Source organism: Pyrgilauda ruficollis, unplaced genomic scaffold, assembly GCF_017590135.1.
Source record: "Pyrgilauda ruficollis isolate IOZ18807 unplaced genomic scaffold, ASM1759013v1 scaffold7, whole genome shotgun sequence".
In the NCBI taxonomy this organism is placed as follows: Eukaryota; Metazoa; Chordata; class Aves; order Passeriformes; family Passeridae; genus Pyrgilauda; species Pyrgilauda ruficollis.
In genome coordinates, this window is record NW_024528821.1 from 5,435,452 (window position 1) to 5,454,737 (window position 19,286).

At 42.0% G+C, this 19,286-nt stretch overlaps 1 protein-coding gene across 2 annotated transcripts; it reads left to right on the plus strand.

The window, feature by feature from the left end:
* Nucleotides 1-580: 580 nt before the first annotated feature.
* On the plus strand, nucleotides 581-14,662 carry MOSPD1 (motile sperm domain containing 1). Of its 2 annotated transcripts, none has more exons than XM_041485077.1 (6): nucleotides 581-676; nucleotides 5,688-5,944; nucleotides 6,128-6,203; nucleotides 8,911-9,137; nucleotides 11,068-11,229; nucleotides 13,608-14,662. In XM_041485077.1, the coding sequence occupies exons 2-6, from the start codon at nucleotides 5,791-5,793 to the stop codon at nucleotides 13,637-13,639; spliced, it is 651 nt and encodes a 216-aa protein (XP_041341011.1). In that variant the 5' UTR covers nucleotides 581-676; nucleotides 5,688-5,790; the 3' UTR covers nucleotides 13,640-14,662. The 2 variants fall into 2 exon arrangements, with proteins under 2 accessions (XP_041341011.1, XP_041341013.1); XM_041485079.1 differs by lacking the exon at nucleotides 581-676 and adding an exon at nucleotides 1,426-1,448.
* The last annotated feature ends 4,624 nt before the right edge of the window (nucleotides 14,663-19,286 follow it).

Below are 19,286 nucleotides of genomic sequence, written 5' to 3' on the forward strand. Positions count from 1 at the left end.
TGTTTCATGATGTTATTGTGAAACACTCATGGCTGCTGTGTTTATTTCACTGCGGATGTGTGTTCATTTCACTGAGGGGTAAAGCTTGGTAATGGGTAAAAGATTTTGCAATCCTGTACTGGGTGGCTCAATATAAACCTTAATTATCCACCTGACTTGCAACAAAAACATTTTGCTGTACTAAAGATCCTGAAGTTTGGGATGATACTGGGTGGTGATTACACTTGGATTTGTTTGTATTATACAGGGGGGAAGTTGGGGGAAAAAACCAAGGGAAGATGATATAGTGTATAATGCATAGTGCGAGCTGAAGTCCACAAACAGCCTAACTGAATGAAAGCGCATGAAGTAAATAAGAGGCATGAAGAACAAAGGTAACAGCACTGTAGTGTTTACAGTGACAGTGTGTCCCATTTAAGCCGCGCTGCTGGCTGAGCAGGCGGTCACGGATGCTCGGCTCTAACCCTTTATTCCGGGGGTGACACTCGCCCACCCTTCCAGCGGGGACCTGCCCGCGACGGGCGGCACGAGGTGAGCCCGAGCTGCTCTGCCTCCCGCAGGGCAGAGCACACGGCGGCCCGAGCGCCGGGAGAGGGGCAGGAGCCCGTCCGGGACGGGGCCAGACCTGGACAACCGTGCGACGAGGGGAAGCATTATTAAAAACACCTCCCCGCAGGTGAGGGGCGCCGGGCCGGCGCTGCCCGGGGAGCCGGCGGTGCCGCGGGGCTGCCGGGGCTGCGGGAGGCGCCGTTATCGCGCAGCTGCCTCAGCCCGTATCGCTGCTGCTCCTCGTTGGAGAACAAAGAGGATCAATTAAGAGTGTGCAATTACCGCCGTGCCCTGCCGGCAGCAGCGCGGCTCGGAACGCCTTTCCTGCCGTCGCTCTCCCAGGGAAGAGTGCTCCCCTCTGTTAATCCGAGGCGGTTTGGGGCCACGCAGCGCTAATGAGCACAACACGCGTTTAAAAATCAGCCAGTTTAGTGCATCAAACACAAACTTAGAGTGGGGAAATAGAGACTAAAGCACACGTGCCCTTGAACGTCTTGTCTAGGATACTTGCGAGCCTGTAGCAGAATGGATCAGAAGCAGTGCACAGCTGTTACTTAATTTTTCACTGCTTTTCATGCCTCTTAGTTGCATTTGAATATTTCCTGTTGTTAGTCGCCTTTTCAGCATTTAAAACAATAATGTGTTCCTAATAAATTTTGCTGTCAGTGTCAGCATGATTTATGCGTGTGGTCATCCATGCTACTAGTTAATGCTCTGAGACTATTTCATTTTACAGCATCCTGGAGACAGTTACTGGTGACCTTTCTCGTCATCCTGTGAAGGGGTAAACAGTAGCAGTTTTGCAAAGTCTCAGAGCAGTTCTGCGGGTTCAAAGGGGACCTTCTGCCTACTGAAATACTTTGTAGAATGTGTGCGCCTTCATAGATCAGCAAATTGAGGTGAGGTTAACCAACTTGCTCAAGGTCATGGAGTGTCAGTGACAGAGTTAGCAATAATGGAATCCAGCCATCCTGACTGCTGGCTCTGTGCTCTCATCATTGGGTGACGCTCCCAAATAATTGCAGGTAGTTTAAACATTGGTTTGCGTAAGTGCACGTTGAGGCCTTCAAAACATTTTGGAGAAACCAAATGTTTATGGTGTGCTTCAGATCCCATGCTGCATTTGTATGTAGCTTAAAGTCATTGCTCAGCTTGGCATAGGAGGGAATTTTGAAGATTTTGTGGTTTATTTGGTAAATATGTGCTCAAAAAGCATTAGTTTTACTGAGTATATAGTGTAGAAAGACTTGTGTAGATTTAGGGGTTAGATCATGAGATGTAACAAAAGTAGATTACAGTGTAATTAGGCAACTTTTAAAGCAGCATGACTGGAGGCATGACTGTAAAGAGGTTTTCTTCTGAATGAAGTGTTTACCCGATGACATTCTGTAGAGTGATTTGCAGTTGTTATGAAGAAAAACAACCAACAAATGCGCTGGGAAGCCATGGTGATGAGGCTGTTGGAAGTTAAAATGGGAACAAAAAAGTTCCTCAGTTGATTTATTTATTCAACAGATACTTGTTAAGTAAAAACAAATCACAATGGATGTTATTTCTGACCCTGGAGAGAAGTTACGTTTCGCTTCGTGTTTTGCTCTGTCAAGTTAAATTTATGAAGAAAGGGATTTCAAAGGAAACACTGGCAGATCTGTGCTATTGTGACACCAGCAGTATATATTTAGTAACTTTACAGAGGAAAGATCCCTATTGTGCTGGAAAAATACCAGTGACAATTGTTTGTCAGGACTTCAAAGGGCGCTGGGAAGTGAGCTGGCAGTGTTCAGGTGTTGCAGCTGGCCCTGGTGAGTGTTACCTGTGACACATCCCTGCTCCTGTGGGAATTCCATCCTGGGAGAAGCCCATCTGTGCAGTGCAGCTCACAGGCCTGACACCACAGATCCTGGGTTGGGACAGATTTGCTTGTGCTTATCTTTATGTGCTGCAAGTAATTATGGTAACTGTTGACCACAAAATTTAGTGGTTGTGGTGCAGTGGAGGTGCAGAAGAGCAGCAGCTGAGTTTCTGTTCATGAACTGTCTGGGGTACGTGACCTTATTCTCACCGTTAGAGCTGCTGTGGGGTTAATCTGGGCAAAGAAGTTTGTATCCAGTGCAGCTCACAGGCCTGACACCACAGATCCTGGGTTGGGACAGATTTGCTTGTGCTTATCTTTATGTGCTGCAAGTAATTATGGTAACTGTTGACCACAAAATTTAGTGGTTGTGGTGCAGTGGAGGTGCAGAAGAGCAGCAGCTGAGTTTCTGTTCATGAACTGTCTGGGGTACGTGACCTTATTCTCACCGTTAGAGCTGCTGTGGGGTTAATCTGGGCAAAGAAGTTGTGGTGATACAAACTTCCTCTGTAAAAGTGTTGGCAGTTTCTCATTGATGGGAAAGGTGTGCTGTTTTCAAAAGTATCAGTACTAAACCATTACATCTCCCTATCATATGTGTGGATTATCCATCAGTCTTTGGGAAAAGTGTTTTTACCGCTGTCACTTGGTGAGATGTCCCAGCAAGGTGACTTCTAAGCTAAAACTGTTGTCTCAAAAAGGATGCTGGTTTGCTGGCTTAGGAATACAGAAATTCATACCCTGAATGACACTGCTGTGTCAGCAAATGTGTCTACTATAGGTCTGCCAGACATTACTTTTGCAAGTTTGGGCGGTAGCTCCTCATCCAGCCAAGTTAAATAGGAAAAGGAAGCAATAATGGGATATTCTTTTTTAAGATTGGTGCCTTTCCACATGCAGGTTGTGGAATCCTGGGAGGTTTCCACAGATGTGTAACAAAAATGAGCCTGTTGGTAGCCACAGTGATGCAGGTTGTGGAATCCTGGGAGGTTTGCACACTGTTTTCCACAGATGTGTAACACAAATGAGCCTGTTGGTAGGCACAGTGATCCATACCTCCTCTGATACTGGGAATTGTGGGGTTTTGGACACTGAACACTTGCCACGGACTGAGTTGAAGAAATTGAAGATGTGGGATGAAGCCAGGAATTAGAACAAAACATGTGCAATGTTTAAATAAAAAACTAAAGCATCAAAACAATACTGATTATTATAAATAATACTTGAAAATTTTATTAAGCATAGTCAATTAAGTTGTGTAGCAGTAACTTGCTGTTGGTTTAATGGTAGCTTAAAACATTCATTTGAAAAAAATCCCTACTGTTAATGTCAAAATTTGCCTGTATTTCTGTTTCATATGATGTGCAGAGTGTAGATAGATATGAGAACCAAAAATTCCAACATATTCTTACTGCATACTGCATTGAGCTAACTTTGGTAAATGAAATTTAAATAAATTGTTCTTAATCTTCTGCCTATGTCAAGCATCAAAAGGTATTTTGTATTCCTGTGTGCTGGCAGTTTTTTGACATTAGCTTTTCATATAGTCTCAGTATGTTTGACTGGAGCAATGAAACTCACTTTGCAATAGTGCATGAAGTTGTTCAAGGAATAATACACTTGCTGTATCAAGTCATTCCAGAGTTTGTTGATTCTTCTGAAACAAAAGGGATTCACCATAATTCCAAGAAGCACTCAGAACCCAAATTGCCACTTAGAGAGCCATTTCTTTTTCTAGACTCTTCTTAATAAGGTAACAGAACATCAGCTTGGAACACTGTCATTGGGGATTTGTTTTCAGAATATTATTAGTAGCATTTCAGTGAAGTGGAAACAAACCTGTGCTCTGAAAAAGAAGTGGATCATGGGGAAAGACATTCCAGTGAGATCCATGAACTTGAATTCGACAGGGATAATCTGCTATTTTAATAAATAAATAAAATTAAAAGCTTAGTTTGTGAATAAGAGTCAGCACCTGTAAATCTGATGGTGTGACAGATATACTCTTGTAAACACATGAACATGTGTCATGTTTTAAGTACGGAGTACGTATCTGGTGCTTGGAAATGTGATCGTTGTGATGTTTAGAATGCGGAAACAAGCGTTTGTTTTTGATTGTTCATACTGTTTGGGCTGTTTGCTGCTAGAAATTTCAGAAGCTAAATTCTTTAAGGTGCAACTATCCAGTGTATTGAGCTGGAGAACGGGTAAAATGTACCTTATTTTAAAAAGCTCTCTGGGAAGTGGAAATGACATTTAATGAGTCAGTAGGAACTTTTTGTTGTTTCAATATTTTTTGCTATAAAGTTAGACCTGAAAGGACACCTTCAGTTTGATAATTAATCTATAGAAGCTGCAGTAAAGTATGACCTTCTTCAGGGGAGGAGAAAGACTTTGTTCTCTCATGACTCTGTCATGTGTTGAGTCAATGGTATGTGTGCTGAGGAGTCTGGCCTTAATTTTATTTTATGAATTACATTTGGGATTGTTTCTTGGTTGGATCATTGGTCCTGGTTTTAGTTCTGGAATGTCACTCAAAATAAAACAGAACTGGGGGAGGGGGATGGTGGCAGAGGGAGAATTGTGATGATTGTACTTTGGTTAGAGGTAGTGCTGGTAGAAACCTGTCACCTCTTAACAAAATAGTGAATCCCAAATCTGTTTGCTGTTGCTCATCCCCGTCATTTTTCCATTCATTACCTGTACCTGCAGTTGGAACAGGGAGTTTGGTTTAAACAAGGCATGCAGGTGTTCCCCATTCCTTTGTTCTGAATCCCTGGGATTTGACATACCTGGGTGCCTAGGTGAGGAGACTCCTGACTTGTTATACCTCATCCAGGGAGGTCATCCCCACGGAAAGGTTCCTGCCCAAACAGTGACTCCTGCTGCCTCAATGTCCTTGTGTTTCCTCATTTCTGCCCTCGTGTTTCTGATGTGTTGCTGTCCTGAGGCAAGGATGGGATTTCTTTCTGCTGTCATTGTTTGGTTTGTGTTGCAAAGATCCAGCATAAGCAGCCCTAGTCATGGGCTGGGCCCCCAAATGCCACCATGATACACTGGAGAGGTGCTTATCCATTTATTTTGTAGCAGCTTGTTAAATAGATGGAAACCCAGTGCAAGTATTTTTTCTATTTCAGTATTTTTGAAGGAGCGTAAGTAGAGGTAGATTGATAATCAAACATCGTGCTTTATATTTTGCACCTTTGTTAACTGCCTCAGTTCAGTATAGACTTACGGAAATAATCTTCTTGCCTTTTCTCTTTTTTTCCCCTTTTTTTTCCTTTAGAATTGCCAAAATGCTTTGGAATTCTTAAACGATTCAAAAGCTGAAGTCTCTGAGGATACAAAAGCATAAGAACACAAGAAGCAGCAAGGAGGATTCAGTGCCAATGCAGCAACAAAAAAGACAGCCAGAGTTAGTGGAAGGAAATCTTCCTGTTTTTGTTTTTCCTACAGAACTTATATTTTATGCAGATGACCAGTCAACACACAAGCAGGTGTTGACTCTATATAACCCCTATGAGTTTGCCTTAAAATTCAAAGGTGGGTTTCTTAGGTTAAGTTCTATTTAAGGGCTAGTTGATGATCTTGAACAGTCCAATTATAATTCATGTAACAAATCATATCTGTGACAAAACCACACTCGTCTCTCTACGTGTATCTGTTGATGAAGCTGGTGATGTATTAGTTCATGGTTTGTTACCACTCCTGTCCTTCTCCTTGCAGTTCTTTGTACAACTCCAAATAAATATGCGGTGGTGGATGCTACTGGTGCAGTGAAGCCTCAGTGCTGTGTTGATATGTAAGTAGAAGTTGGTTGGGTTTTTTCCTAATATACAACATTGTATTGCCTTAATTTCTTTTATTATTTAAGAGGTTGTAGATGACAGCATGTATGTTATAATATGTAAGTTGGATAAAGATGTTTTCCTAATCTCCTGTATATACTTGTGGTTCTGATTTTTGCTGTTCTTTCCCTCTAGAGCAGAGGTATTACAGTATTGAAGATATATCCTTCTTTAATTTTGTCTTTGGGCATAAATAATATGCCAGTAAATGCATCTTGTAATGTAGTTTGTAAACCAGGAGCAAGAGTAATATGAGCCTTCTCTGAGCACCTTTTCGTTAGAAGTAACAAGAAAAGAAAAAAAAAAAAAAACCAGGATTGAGATTTGTTTGTGAGAAATGCTTGTTTGCAGATTGGCAAAATGGAAATGCATGCAGTTCTACTGAGTACATTTTTCTGGGCTATGTTTACAAAGGTAGTTTTGCCTACCTTTCACTCTGACCACTCATCTCATTCTCAGATCTGTGTCTGCCCTTTATCTCTCCTGCCAGGTCTCAGCCCAGTAACTCAGAACAGAAGGAGGCTGCCTAAGTGACCACAGTAATGTACAGGGTCTGTAGGCTGCTGGAAGCTGAAACAGAGTAGGTGTATAAGCTGAAATAGATCAACTCTTTTTATCTTCTATTTGCCACATTATTTCTGTGCTGATGTACAGACACAGCTGAAGAAAATCTGGAGTACCTCAAAGAGCAGACTGAACTTTTTGAATAGACATTTTCCAAACTGTAAAGCACCACCTGGAATCTCTGGCTAACAAATGGCCACATACAAAACCCCTTTGTCAGATAAATATTAACTGTTCTTGGGGAATAGCTCTTCGTTCTTATAGACTGTTTTCCTTAGGTGCAATTTGAAAAATTCCAAGGACTCACTAAATAGAAAGGAAGTTTAGAACATGGAACTGGAAGGTTTCAGTAAGTAGGGACAACAATGCTAAAAATGGAATTAAACAGGTCAGACTATACCAGTGTACCAGTGAGCTAGTCCATTCTTCAGGAGACATTTACACAAGCTTGATTACATTTGGTTAAACAAATGTGTTTTATTAAATAAAGGAAAATAAGACAGACACATGTTCCAAGGGGATTTTTCTGTGTAGCAAAACTCCCCATCCCATTCCAGTGGTTGCTGTCTAAGGACAGTGTTTACTGCTAGGATATGAGCAGTACTATGCAAGTGTGGCCATTTGCCAGATAAACAGATAGTCTACAGAGCTTCCAATTATGCAATGATCTCTAAAAAGAAACAGGAGAATGTGTCTGTTTATAAGGGTCTGCATAAAATATCTCCTTGCTTGGCAGCAGATACATGTTCTCCTAGCACAGTGTTATGTAAAGATTCTGTTTAGGTTGGTAGTTGGTACCATGGTACTAGGAGTAGGAGCACCAATGTTAAAGGAAGAAATCAGAGTTGATCTGCTGTGCTGATATGCTGAGAGCTGGATGAATTAGGGCTGTGAGGGGAAAAAGCCTTTTGTTTTAGTGAAGGCAGTTGCCCAGCCAACACTCCACTTGCTGGAAGCCTGTCATAGGCACACTCCTTTGCCTCTGGAGTGACGTAAAACATCACTGCAGCCTCTTGCTGAGGGGATGACTTGGTCTCTGTTTCTGTGTTGAATAGTCTATTCAAACCAGATACCAGTTGCAAGCACTGGCTACGTGCTAACGCTTGTAGATATCTTGATGTGATATAGGTCCTTTAAATAAGGACTGAAAAACAAAAATCCATTTCTTGCAGCATTTTAATGTAATTCGTTTCTTGAAGCAATTTTAAGGCTACTATTCTGTGTTACTAAGGGTACAGTAATTTTTTTCCCCTCATGAGATGCCAACCTTCTTTGTATGTACGTTCTTCAGATCAGCTGCTGTTATCTTGGAAACTTAGAATAACCTTTAACAAAAAACATCTGGAAAAATAGTTGAAATCCTTATTTACCCTATGAGCTGATACCACTTCAAAACCTAAATGTTGTAGCTTTTCAATGCTAGATATGTATTCTCATGATGAATCACAAATGCAGAGAGGAGGCAGTTGAGCACAGCACTGCTCAGAGGTCTGTTTTGCTGTTGATCAGTGCTATTTTAAAGCTGTGCTTTTTATAGGTTCCAAACATGCTCTCAGTGGTGGGTTTCTGATTTTGAAAATCCCTAGCTGACTCTTGTCTATAGAGGGAATGAGTTTTGCTTCTGAGAAAGTAGAAGTGTAAAGCTTTGAGCTTGGTTCCCTCCAGAAGCTGGACTGTTGCTTGCCAAACACCTGTCCAACTCCTTCCCTTCCCTGGCCACTCCAGTCCCCTCAGTCCTTTTAAAATCACTGGCCAGCATCAAACAGCTTTGATACAGGAGGAGGAGGCATCTTTCAGATAATTGATGTTTCATCAGTTGGCAGCAGGACCTCAGATTGAGGCAAAGATGGGCTTGAGATAAAGACTTAACTGTCCTGTTTGGCCAGAAGCATTTATATTTGAGAATTAAAGCAAACATAAGGAGGGGAGAGAGGAGGTAAGATCAAGTCTTCAAGAACATTGAGTGGTGGAGGTTATTATTCCAGTTTATCTGAAGGAGGGGGGACAGAGGGCAGACTTAGTGATATATAGAATATAATTCCACAACAGGCATGCTTCTTAGTACTTCATCTGTTTGAAAATGTTGTTTTTCTACAGTGTGATTCGTCACAGAGACGTTCGGGCTTCTTACTATGGTGTCATAGATAAATTCCGTCTCCAAGTGTCTGAGCAGAGCCAGAGGAAAGCATTAGGGAAAAAGGAGATTATTGCTACTCTGCTTCCATCTGCAAAGGAACAACAACAACAAAAGGAAGAGGAGGAAAAACGAATAAAAGAACACCTGGCTGAAAGTGTCTTTTTTGAGCAGACTTTGTGTCAACCAGGTAGCTGAAATCTTTTTCCCTTCCTGTGTTCTGAATCGATTTTGAATAGTCAAGTGACTAGACTTAAAGCATGTTTTAAATATAAACAGAAATACATTTTAAAATATTTCATTTTGCTTGCCTGTAAGACTGCTGTCTTTATCGCTTGAGGATGACAGTATTCAAGAACCCAAACTGTGGCTATTTTGTTTGTGCTGTCTTGATCAATCAAGACCCTTTGCTGCCCTGTGTTTGCATGTCATACCTTGGAGAGTGCATCCACTGTTCCTCTGGAGCAGGAGTTCTCATACAGACAATGGGAATTTATCTGTGAAAGGATGCTAGTTATTTTTTTCCCTTGGGCTCTTTCAAAACATATGCCCCTTGTAAGTTTGTTCCAAACCCTTAATCCCCCATTTCCTGATGAGCAGGAAATATTGCCAGAACATCTTCTGAAGTGCTCCTTGTTCTGTGCCCTGTCCTTTGTCTGTCCCACAAGACCAGAAGAGCACAGTTGGTGGCTGAAAACTCTGCGTGTTTCATACACACAGTGAGGAAGTGAATCAGCAGGCTTGAAAACCTGGGCCACAAAATTAAATTGAAGGGATAGGATATAAAGTGTCAAGTTGTACCTGAAATGAATCTAAACTGATTCTTGATGGTCTGCATTCTTTTTACTTCTACTGATTCATACTGAAATGTTCTTGTCCCTGTTATATTTTCAGGACAACAAAAACCAATTCCAGAAAATAGATGAACCTCCTTGAGAGTATTCATGCTGTTAAAATGAATGCTTCACTATTTATACTGAGTTTGTTGGCTGGTGAAACACTTTTTATTAAAAAAACCCTCATAATAGATATTAGTAGGATACATAGTTAAAGGAAACCTACAAAGGTCTCTGGGCTCACAGAACAAAATGTTCCTGTGATAGTTGATCCAGGACAAAGGGCCTGAGCCATCCTGAACAATCTGGTACTGGTCTTATTCCAAATGCTGTTTCTCTGCTTAAAAACCTCATTGACTATGGTATATTGCAGTAAAAGAAGAAGCAGTGAACAAAGAAACTGCAGTTTTGCATGTAACCTGCTACCTGGAAATAATAAATTTATGGAATTAAAATAGAGCACATATTGCTAGTCACTGAGGATAGAAGTTGATAAAAACATTGGCTATTTTCCAGTGGGTCTTAAGGATTTGGTTAGAGGTATTCAGCTAACATGGTAACAGCTCTTTTCAAAGATGACACAGTGGGCCTTTGAGTAGGTTCCAGCTGTTAAAGTGCAGGACAATAAAGACTATGAAGGACTCTTTATTGTCTGTGGTTTGCATTTCTTATTCTGATAATACTGGACTGTCAGAGCAGTTCACTCTCACAGGTTTAAAGTAAGATTCAAATTTTTCTGATTCGTGGCATCTAAACTGACTGGCTCAGGTGTAGCCCTTGAGCCCTGTAAAGAACAAAAGGGAGCTCATCTGGCCCAAGAACCTGTGCTCCAGCAGCAGGCTTTGTTCAGGAGGTGTGAGCAGTTACCTGCCTGTGCAGGTCTTTAGGGTGCTCTAACTGATTTATTACTGATCACTGAAGGAACATATCAAGGAATGGAGTCAGGATGCACAGGGAAACCTGAAGCATTGCTGAGACATCCAGCTGTCCTGAGTGTGTATATATAGCAACTGGGCCTGGCAGGCTCTGTTCCTCCAGAAGGGAGTGGTTTGGGAAGTCATGTGAAAACAAGTTCCAGCATCAGAACAGGGAGCAGCCTCCTCCACTGCAGAATGCAGAAGGTTTAGAAGGGTGGGTTTAACACTTGTCTTCCACCCCCTGCAAACTCCAGAGCAAAAAGGAAAATCCGAGGATATTTCAACTCCCATGTATTGCAGACATTTTTCCAGAATATTTAATGTTTATATTATTTAGATCTTCCTTACAATTGGTGCTGTCTTTCAGAAAACAGAACTGCCTCGTCGGGACCTAGTTTACTCACAGTCTTCCTTGGAGTGGTGTGTGTCGCAGCACTAATGCTACCTACATTGGGGGAAATGGAATCCCTGGTGCCTCTCTACCTCCACTTAAGTGTGAATCAAAAGTTAGTAGCTGCTTATGTTTTAGGTAAGTACTTTAGATTTTATAAACATTTTCCTACAAAATCTATGAGTTTGGAAAACTTCACCTGTCCCTGCCAGCATCCTCAGGAACCTGGATGGAAACAAAGCACCACGTTAGGTTTTGTTTTGCATCTCAGCTTACATCTTCATATGTAGCCATGGTGATAGCAGGGTAAATTAGTTATTGTAAGTGTTTTAGACCAGATTTGAGTTGATACCTATTGCACACAGGCCCCTACATGCTAATTTCAGCTTTATTTGATGATGGGCCAGCAACAGTCATCTGCCAACACACCTGAACGGAATGTGCTGTTTCTTAGTCTTGCATTGCAATAGTTACTCTATTGCAGAATGTAGAATGTGTTATTGTGTTTCTCTCCAGCCCCCTGTGAGCTGTTTTTAAGGCTTGATTCTCAGTACCTCTTTCATAAGGAGTTGATGTGTGTAGCAGTAAGTTGTTGTAAACCCTGTCTGAGACCACTACCATCCACAGTTCTTCCTGATTTGTAACTTGCTCCTGCATTAGCTAGTATAGATGAGTTGCACATTTCATTTGTTATGACTATTTCTCTATAACTATTTCAGATTTGAAGAACAGTCACACTAAACTCAGTTCTCCTCTCCCACTACCTGGCAGAAATGAGGATTTAAAGGAAAAGAGCTAGGCAGCTCCAAACTGATAGCTAGAGGTGAGGTAGTGATGGGGAAAGGTGCAAGTTCTGATGGTTCATGCACACTCTGCTGACTCACAAAGGTCCATCAGCTGAAGTGGTTTGAAATCTCACTTGTGGCTCTTTGCCCAAGCTGATGGATTCTCAGATCAGGACCTTGCAGTAATCTTCACTTTGTTTTTATCTCTGCTTTTGAAATTTATCCATGTTCTGCTGGTGTCAGCTACATTTTTAAGCCTTTTGACTTTATACATTTGCAAGAGCTGAACCTGTTTCTAGATTGCCTATGAAGTTTTGAGAGGTTTTGACTTCTTTACTGGAAGTGCTTTTAGTGTTCATGGACAGATTCTTTTGTGTGCGACTCTTGCTCATGTAGAAAGTCAATTGCTCTTGAGAAGTTGAAACCACTTTGTTCCACAAGGAACTACAACTGGATTGTGGAGCATTTAATTGGAAAGGGTTGTTATACCACACCAACAGGACTGTATGATATTTGAGAAGTATCTGATTTACAGAACTGAGTTAAACCCTTTATTGTCTGCAAGCCCCTGTACAAGTGGTGCAGGCTGTTCTCCAGAAGCCTCTGCTGTTCCTCTGAGATGATGGAATTGATCCAAGCTGAGGATCCAGCAGCTGTGGGAGCACTGATTGTCTGAACCAGTACAGACCTTAATAAATAGCTGAGCTGTAGCTCCTCTTTAAGGGATGAATTGCTGATCTAATGGAAGGCAGTGTTGCAGCTCTGTTCTGTTGTGCTTCTGCCTTCACCATCTTCATAAAGTGGCCAAGTTCCATCAGTACAGAGTGGCAGGAGATAAAATAGTCTCAGAAATGTCTTTATGCATGGTGAGATCTGTAGGTTTTAGCTGAGCTTTCTGCAGTGAAAAGTAGTTACAGTGACATCATCTGAGCTTGCAAGAAAGTGAGATTGCTCAAGAACTAATAAATTGTTATTCTGATCTTACATAAGGGTGTAATTCAGAGAGCCCCTATGTTCTTCCATCTCCCTCACCTTGTGCAATATAACCCATGGCTAAGACCTGCAGATTTGCACTTTTTCCTGTATCAGCACATAATTAAAATGAACTTTTCAGTGTGTCATGAGTAGGTTTATTAGCCCCTGTTTCCTGTTTTCATCTGGTTTTAATTCTTTTTAACCTCCATCAGAGCAGTCGTTTTTTTCCCTCCCTCTTTAAAGGTCACAACAAAGAGTCTGTTGAAAGCTCCCTCTGCAAACTGACAAGGAAGCTTAACATCTTTGTCTAAAACTGGTCTTTGATCAGTTATTATTCACAGAGCAGAAAAAAGCCTTGGAGCCTTCAACTGATCTGCCTTACTGATGATTCAGCATTCGAATGGCACTGCCCATAACTGGCCCCCGTGAGGAATGGGGTTTGGGTGCTAGTGTTACACTTACCCAAGTCAAAAGTTCAATGTTAAGATTTTCCAGTAGAGGGGTCAATAATGGTTTGGAATATTTCTGTCTTCTTTGACATTCAGTTATTACATGCACCACACATCAGTGTTGATTTTTGACTATGTCAAAATTTGGAGCAATATTTCTAATATTTAAGTGTGTATATAAATGCATTCTGCATGCATTTGTGTACTTGTACTATATTTTCTGACCTGTGATAGGGTAAACTCTTTATTTTAAATGTTCTATTTTGAGTGAAATAGAAGTGTTTAGTTCTTAATTCTTGTCTTTCAGGTCTCATCACCATGGTTATTTTGAGAACATGAGCAATGAGTTCATAGGATGACAAACACCTTACTGTATATTCACATCATGAATGTGGACTGCCTTTTACTCCCATTTGGCTCATTAAGATGCTAGCAAAACTGTTCAGTGATTTAAGATACCTTCAGAAATGTAATATATTTTAACTATGTATAATAAATGAAAGACTCAAAGCACTTTGCGGTGCTTCTGTAACAGACAGCTATGAAATGTTCAGTGATACCTGTGAAAATAATTTGAAAAAACTTTTATATCTATGCCTACTGTAAAAAATCCTTATTAAAACAACATTTGTTATTTTTAGTCTATGTTCACATCAGTGCGTGATCACTATAAAAGCAAACTGTCTTCTGTAAAAACGCTCATTTGGTTTGTGGTTGTACCTGCTGAGGCTGGCACATAACACTTCTGTATATACATACCCAGAGGGGTGAGAGTTGTGACTGATCATTGAAGAAAATGAAAAATTCCTTCAGTGGAACTATGAAATAAACCATGAATTTTAGGTGAAGAAGTAATTCTCAAATTTCTTACTTCATCATTACCAGTATATCGTTGAGTGCTCATTTTCTTACCTGGGGAAATAATTTCTTGCAACAGTCATTTTGTACCACAGTTAGACAATAAAATCAAGTTCTGTAATCAGATCCTTCATTTCTTAGGGTTGCATGGAAGTGGCATTAATGGAAACTGAACTCATACTAATACAAAATTAATCATTTTCTCTATTTTAGAGACCAAACTAAGTGAAATAGCAAAGGCATTTCTCTACGTCCCTCCCCCCACAGCTACCACAGGGACTTCTTTGCTATCAGAAACTCCTGCTTAAATGCCAGTTTCATGTTTGAGGTGAACATTAATCTTGTTTCATACAACAAGTATTTCCCTTTATTTGACATTTCATTGTCGAGATGTTAATTCTAAAAGGGCAGCTATTACTGCGTTGGATTCATACAGACAAATCTTTGTTTGTAAGAAGTCTATAGAGTATGCTCTGATATGAATAATAAAGTTTGGAAATCAAACCTTCTTTCCCCCTGCATGTTTTGGGTCACTTTTCTGCTTATGCATGGAAATACAAAAAAAAACATGCAAAGAAGTGTTTAAAAAAAAAAAAAGGAGAAAGAGAAGTTGAAAAAAGTTGTTAACTACTACATTTTTTCTTCTACAATGCTGCTCCAGTTTGATTCTCGGAAGAACTGGCGTTGTGTCATCCATCGATCAGCATCAGATGATAAAGTCAAACATTAACAATCACTAAGAAAAAACACCAAAAAAGGTTTCCAGCTGGTTTTACAAGTCTGTGTGCCAGGGCCTGCTGCAGGCACAGCGCTTCCCTCCAACACTGAGCTCGTGGCTGGGTCAGTGTTTTCCTGACACTGCCGGACTCTGTTCTTGTAGCTTCCCTGTTCCTCAGTACCTACCCTGAATTCTGATTTTCACCAGGTGGTTTAACCTGCTGCTGCCTGGGGAAAGGTGAGGGAGTGGAGCAGAAGTTGTGGAGATAAAAGTGCCACGTGGTACTTTACCTTAGCACCCAACAGCCAGGCTAAATGTTTTGTTGTGCCCAAGCTGATTAAAAAAGCCCAACACAAACCCTTTTTTCCCCTATGTCCTGGAATTCTGGTCATGGACAGGGATCATGCTTTGCCAGGCAGGTGCAGAAGTGCCAGTCTCACCTGTAGGAACCCAGAGTCACTGAGTGACTGTAACCAGCTCTGGCACCTGCAGCTGCCTCAGTCCTGCAGGACAGTGCATGCATGGGGAGGGGAGATCACAGGACACAGATGCCAGCAGTTGTTTTCAAGAAATCTGAAGGGAAATGATTGGTTTAGAAAAACACCTTGACCAAAGAAATCGGAACAAAAAGTTACTGTCAATGAAAAAGGTTAAGAACATTGGACCATTTCTTTGTCAAGGCAACGGAGGAGCAATACAGAGCAAAAAAAAAAAAAACAACTAAAAATTAAATGCACAGAGTAACTCAGCAGATGTAGATAAAACTGGTGCTTGGGTGAAATAAGGATGACAAGTGTGAATTCTGACTTCCTTCTCCTCCAGGGAGGTTGCAGCACACTGCAGAATCACAGATTTATCCCAGTTATGAAAACAAGACCTGGGGACTGTTTCAGTTCAGCACTGAGGGAGAACATATCAAATTATGTTCCTGCACAGTCACAGCAGGGCACCAGTAAAATGTTACCAGGTGGATACACAAGATTTTGAAGATATTTCCTGATTTTATGTATATTTATGTGCATGCACACACCTCTAGCACTTACATACTAGAGTTTCAGAAAACACTGAACACCTTTGGAAATAAGACCCGAGACACTGAATATACCTCTTAGAAACACCAGGAAAAACAGTTAAGTGATCACGTCATTTCCCATTCCTGACTCCTAACACAAACAAACAGTCATTTCCTTGCAATGGGCAAGTGTTTTCAGCAGACAGCTGGGAGAGCTTTGAGATCATCCAGCAGAAACAATCCTGGTGTTTACCCACGCCTGCCATGGCACGGAGGAGCCGCGCTGGCAGAGGAAGTGGGAACGCTTTGGGCAGCGTCACTCCCATGGCTTGGTACATGATCTTCTCTAGGTGTCTGCACTTGTCTGGCTCAGAAAATCCTCAGGTGATCGTGTTTCTCCGGAGGAGTGAATCACAGAGTGCTTGAAACTTCAGTAGACCCGGTGCACTGTTGCAGAGCTCCAGGGACAGGAGGGGAATCAGTTCATTGCACCAGCTGATAATGGAGCCCCGGGGAGCAGGGGCTCCATTTCCACCACCTGAAACAAATCAACCCCTGCAAAGGGAAAAGCTGAGCTGCTGCTGCTGCTGCCATGTCTCAAGACATGCCCCAGGAAGACAATGGGACATTGCTGTCAGATGGGAACAGTCACTGCTCCTCTTAAAACAGCTCTACATGGATGTTTGCAGCAGCTCCAAGAGGAGCCCATGCACAGAATGGTGCCTTCAACAACAGCAACAACAACAACAAGAAAGAAGCAGAGAAATCCTGCAATCAGCCAATTAAGAACTGTCAAAGTCAATCATATGTTATTTCATCTTATGCCAATATGTACAGGTATCTGATGACCAACAAGCCTATACTGGAAACAGGCTGTCAAGTAGGTTTGGCAATAAATCATTGTATTTTAGTCCTTATTTGTCAATGTACGCTTAATATACCTGGCTTTCCTTATAACAGTTTTCCTTATAAATGCCAAGTTCCATCGCCCCTTTCCTTTGTCAGGAGTGTGACTCCCACACTTCAAACTTACACTCAGAGCAACATCAAATTTAAGGATCAGGTCTTAAAAACCCTCTTGTACAGGAGGCCTTAAAAAACCCCCAAACCTTGAATCGTCTCTGCCAGGTGGGATTTGAGTTGTTGGGCTGGAGCAGCTCAGGTGCTTTGCCCTCTGACCTTGCATGAGCCCCTCTGGGCAGAGGGAAGAGAAGGGAACAGAGTGTCCTGCAAAGCACGCGGGGCTGAGCAGTGCTGCTGCTGACCCTGCTGCCAGCTGTGCAGGCAGAGGGGCCGAGTGGAAAACAGGTTCCCTCCTGTGTCCCTGGGAAAGGGGCACTCACCTGCTTGCTGCGGGGTGGGGAAGGCACCATCTCTCACTAGAGCTGGAGGAGAAACAGCCAGAGCTAACAGTGCTGGAGTCTCTTTCCTGCAGGCATAGTGTGCTGCCTGAGGAAATTGAATTAACACTGAAACCACTGAAGGAAAGTGAAGTTCACTGCTGCCAGCAGCCCACCAGTCACTCGTCACTGCCCCAGAGGAGCTGAGGATCAGGAAACCATCGCCACGCAGTCAGCAAGAGCCATTTCCAGATAAGGACCGCAGTGAAAGGAGCCTGGAGAACAAGTGCATCCTCCCCAAAGGAGAGCTGGAGAATGAACACAGCAGGCACACGCAGCGTGTCAGTAAAGCCCAGTAAGGGCTTTACTCACTCCTGGGTGTATCTTTGTCTTCTTTAGAAGCTCTCCACCGAACGCTAACGAGCTGTTTACCTTGGATAACGAGCTGCAGCTAATGCACATCAGCTCTAGGAAACCTGCAAAGCTGTACGGCCACGCTGACGATGTAATGTGGAATTACATGCAGGCAAAGCGACCACATTGGTCCTCAAAACAACAGAGACTGCAAAGAAATAATTTAAGCAAGAGCACAACCATGATTGCAGCTATGGGTGTCTCCTCAGTGTGAGGAAAAAGGCTGGTAAGGTATAGCTGAGTGACAGGCGCCCTGTAATGGAACTTAAATCCATTTTAAATCCAGTTTAAAAAGAGAAAAAAATTAGCCATAAAATTTTCAATAGCAAAATATGATTTACAGTAACAAAATGAGAGTGTTCTCTAGAAAACGGCACAGTCAGTGGCTTGAGGTATGAACATGAAGGCATCAGAGGAACATTTGCTTTAACAAACAAAAAACCACCATCAAGAGAGGGAACTGCAGCAGGGAGAAAACCCTGTTCCATCAACACCACCAAACCCATTAGCGCCTTTCCCTCAGGAATGTGCCAGGAATCTCCACAATCCAAACCGACTGCTGAAGTGAATGCACTTTAAATGAAAGGATGGTGATGTATTTTTAGCAGGAAGTTTCTTGCAGCGATTTCAGTGCGAGCTGTATTTAAAGTGGCTTGAGAGACAACACAGTACCTGATTTCTGTGCCACAAACCCTGACGTGTGCTGTGCACATCATGGCTTTGATTTTTCTCCATACAAGGACAAAAAGTAACCAGGAGAGCCACATTTCCAAAGATTAGTCCCTGCAGCAAAACCTGCTTCCTCTTGAGCAGCTCTTCCTACCTGGGTTGACATCCAGCAAAATTCTAAACATTTTACATACAACCATTTGTCATGGAAGGAAATAGCAAGCATTTTCTAAGGCTCTTAACAAAGCAAATAAAATAATAAGAAAACAAACAGAAGAATTTTAAATTTGATAAATGCCAGATTTATTTAGATGAGGAATCTTTGTGGCACTGGGGATGTCTCACCAGTTCCTTGAGAGACACAGGGGAGCCAGCACCAAGGGGTGTGGAGGCTGTGTTTGGTTTTGTTTTGAATGCACCCAACTCCTCCCTCCTTCTGAGATTTCTGCTCCTGAGCCAGCTACTGAAAGTCAAACAAGGTTATTCTCCTTCAGCTTATTTTTTTCACCTCCTCTCTCATGCTTCTGCCACAAAGCCCCAGTGGTGGAAACAGTCTCAGCATGTGTGTGGGGTCTGGGTCTTTGAGAGGGAGAGAATCTCCTGAGCAAGGCCTGGGCTGGATGGCAACTGCTCTCAAGTTTATCAAACAAGGATGCTCCCTCCAGATATGCAGAAATGGGAAGGCTTCACTGGTACTGCTAAAACAATCACTCCTAGAAAATTAACCCGAGGTGACAATTTTTACACCCAGTTATTGAAAAGGATTCTTGCCAAGCACTCCTCTCTGTGTCAGTAAGGTTTTAATTACTCTGCTGTAGCTGTAAACATTCAGTTGCATGTACAAATATTTTAACTTGTTGCTTCCAGGAGAAAAGGGATCAACTTAAACTCCATCTGCCTGTTGGTGATGGGAAAGGTTGCTTAAAAGAGGATAGGAAGAGCTCACACAGTTTAATTATGACTCCTGAAGCTCTC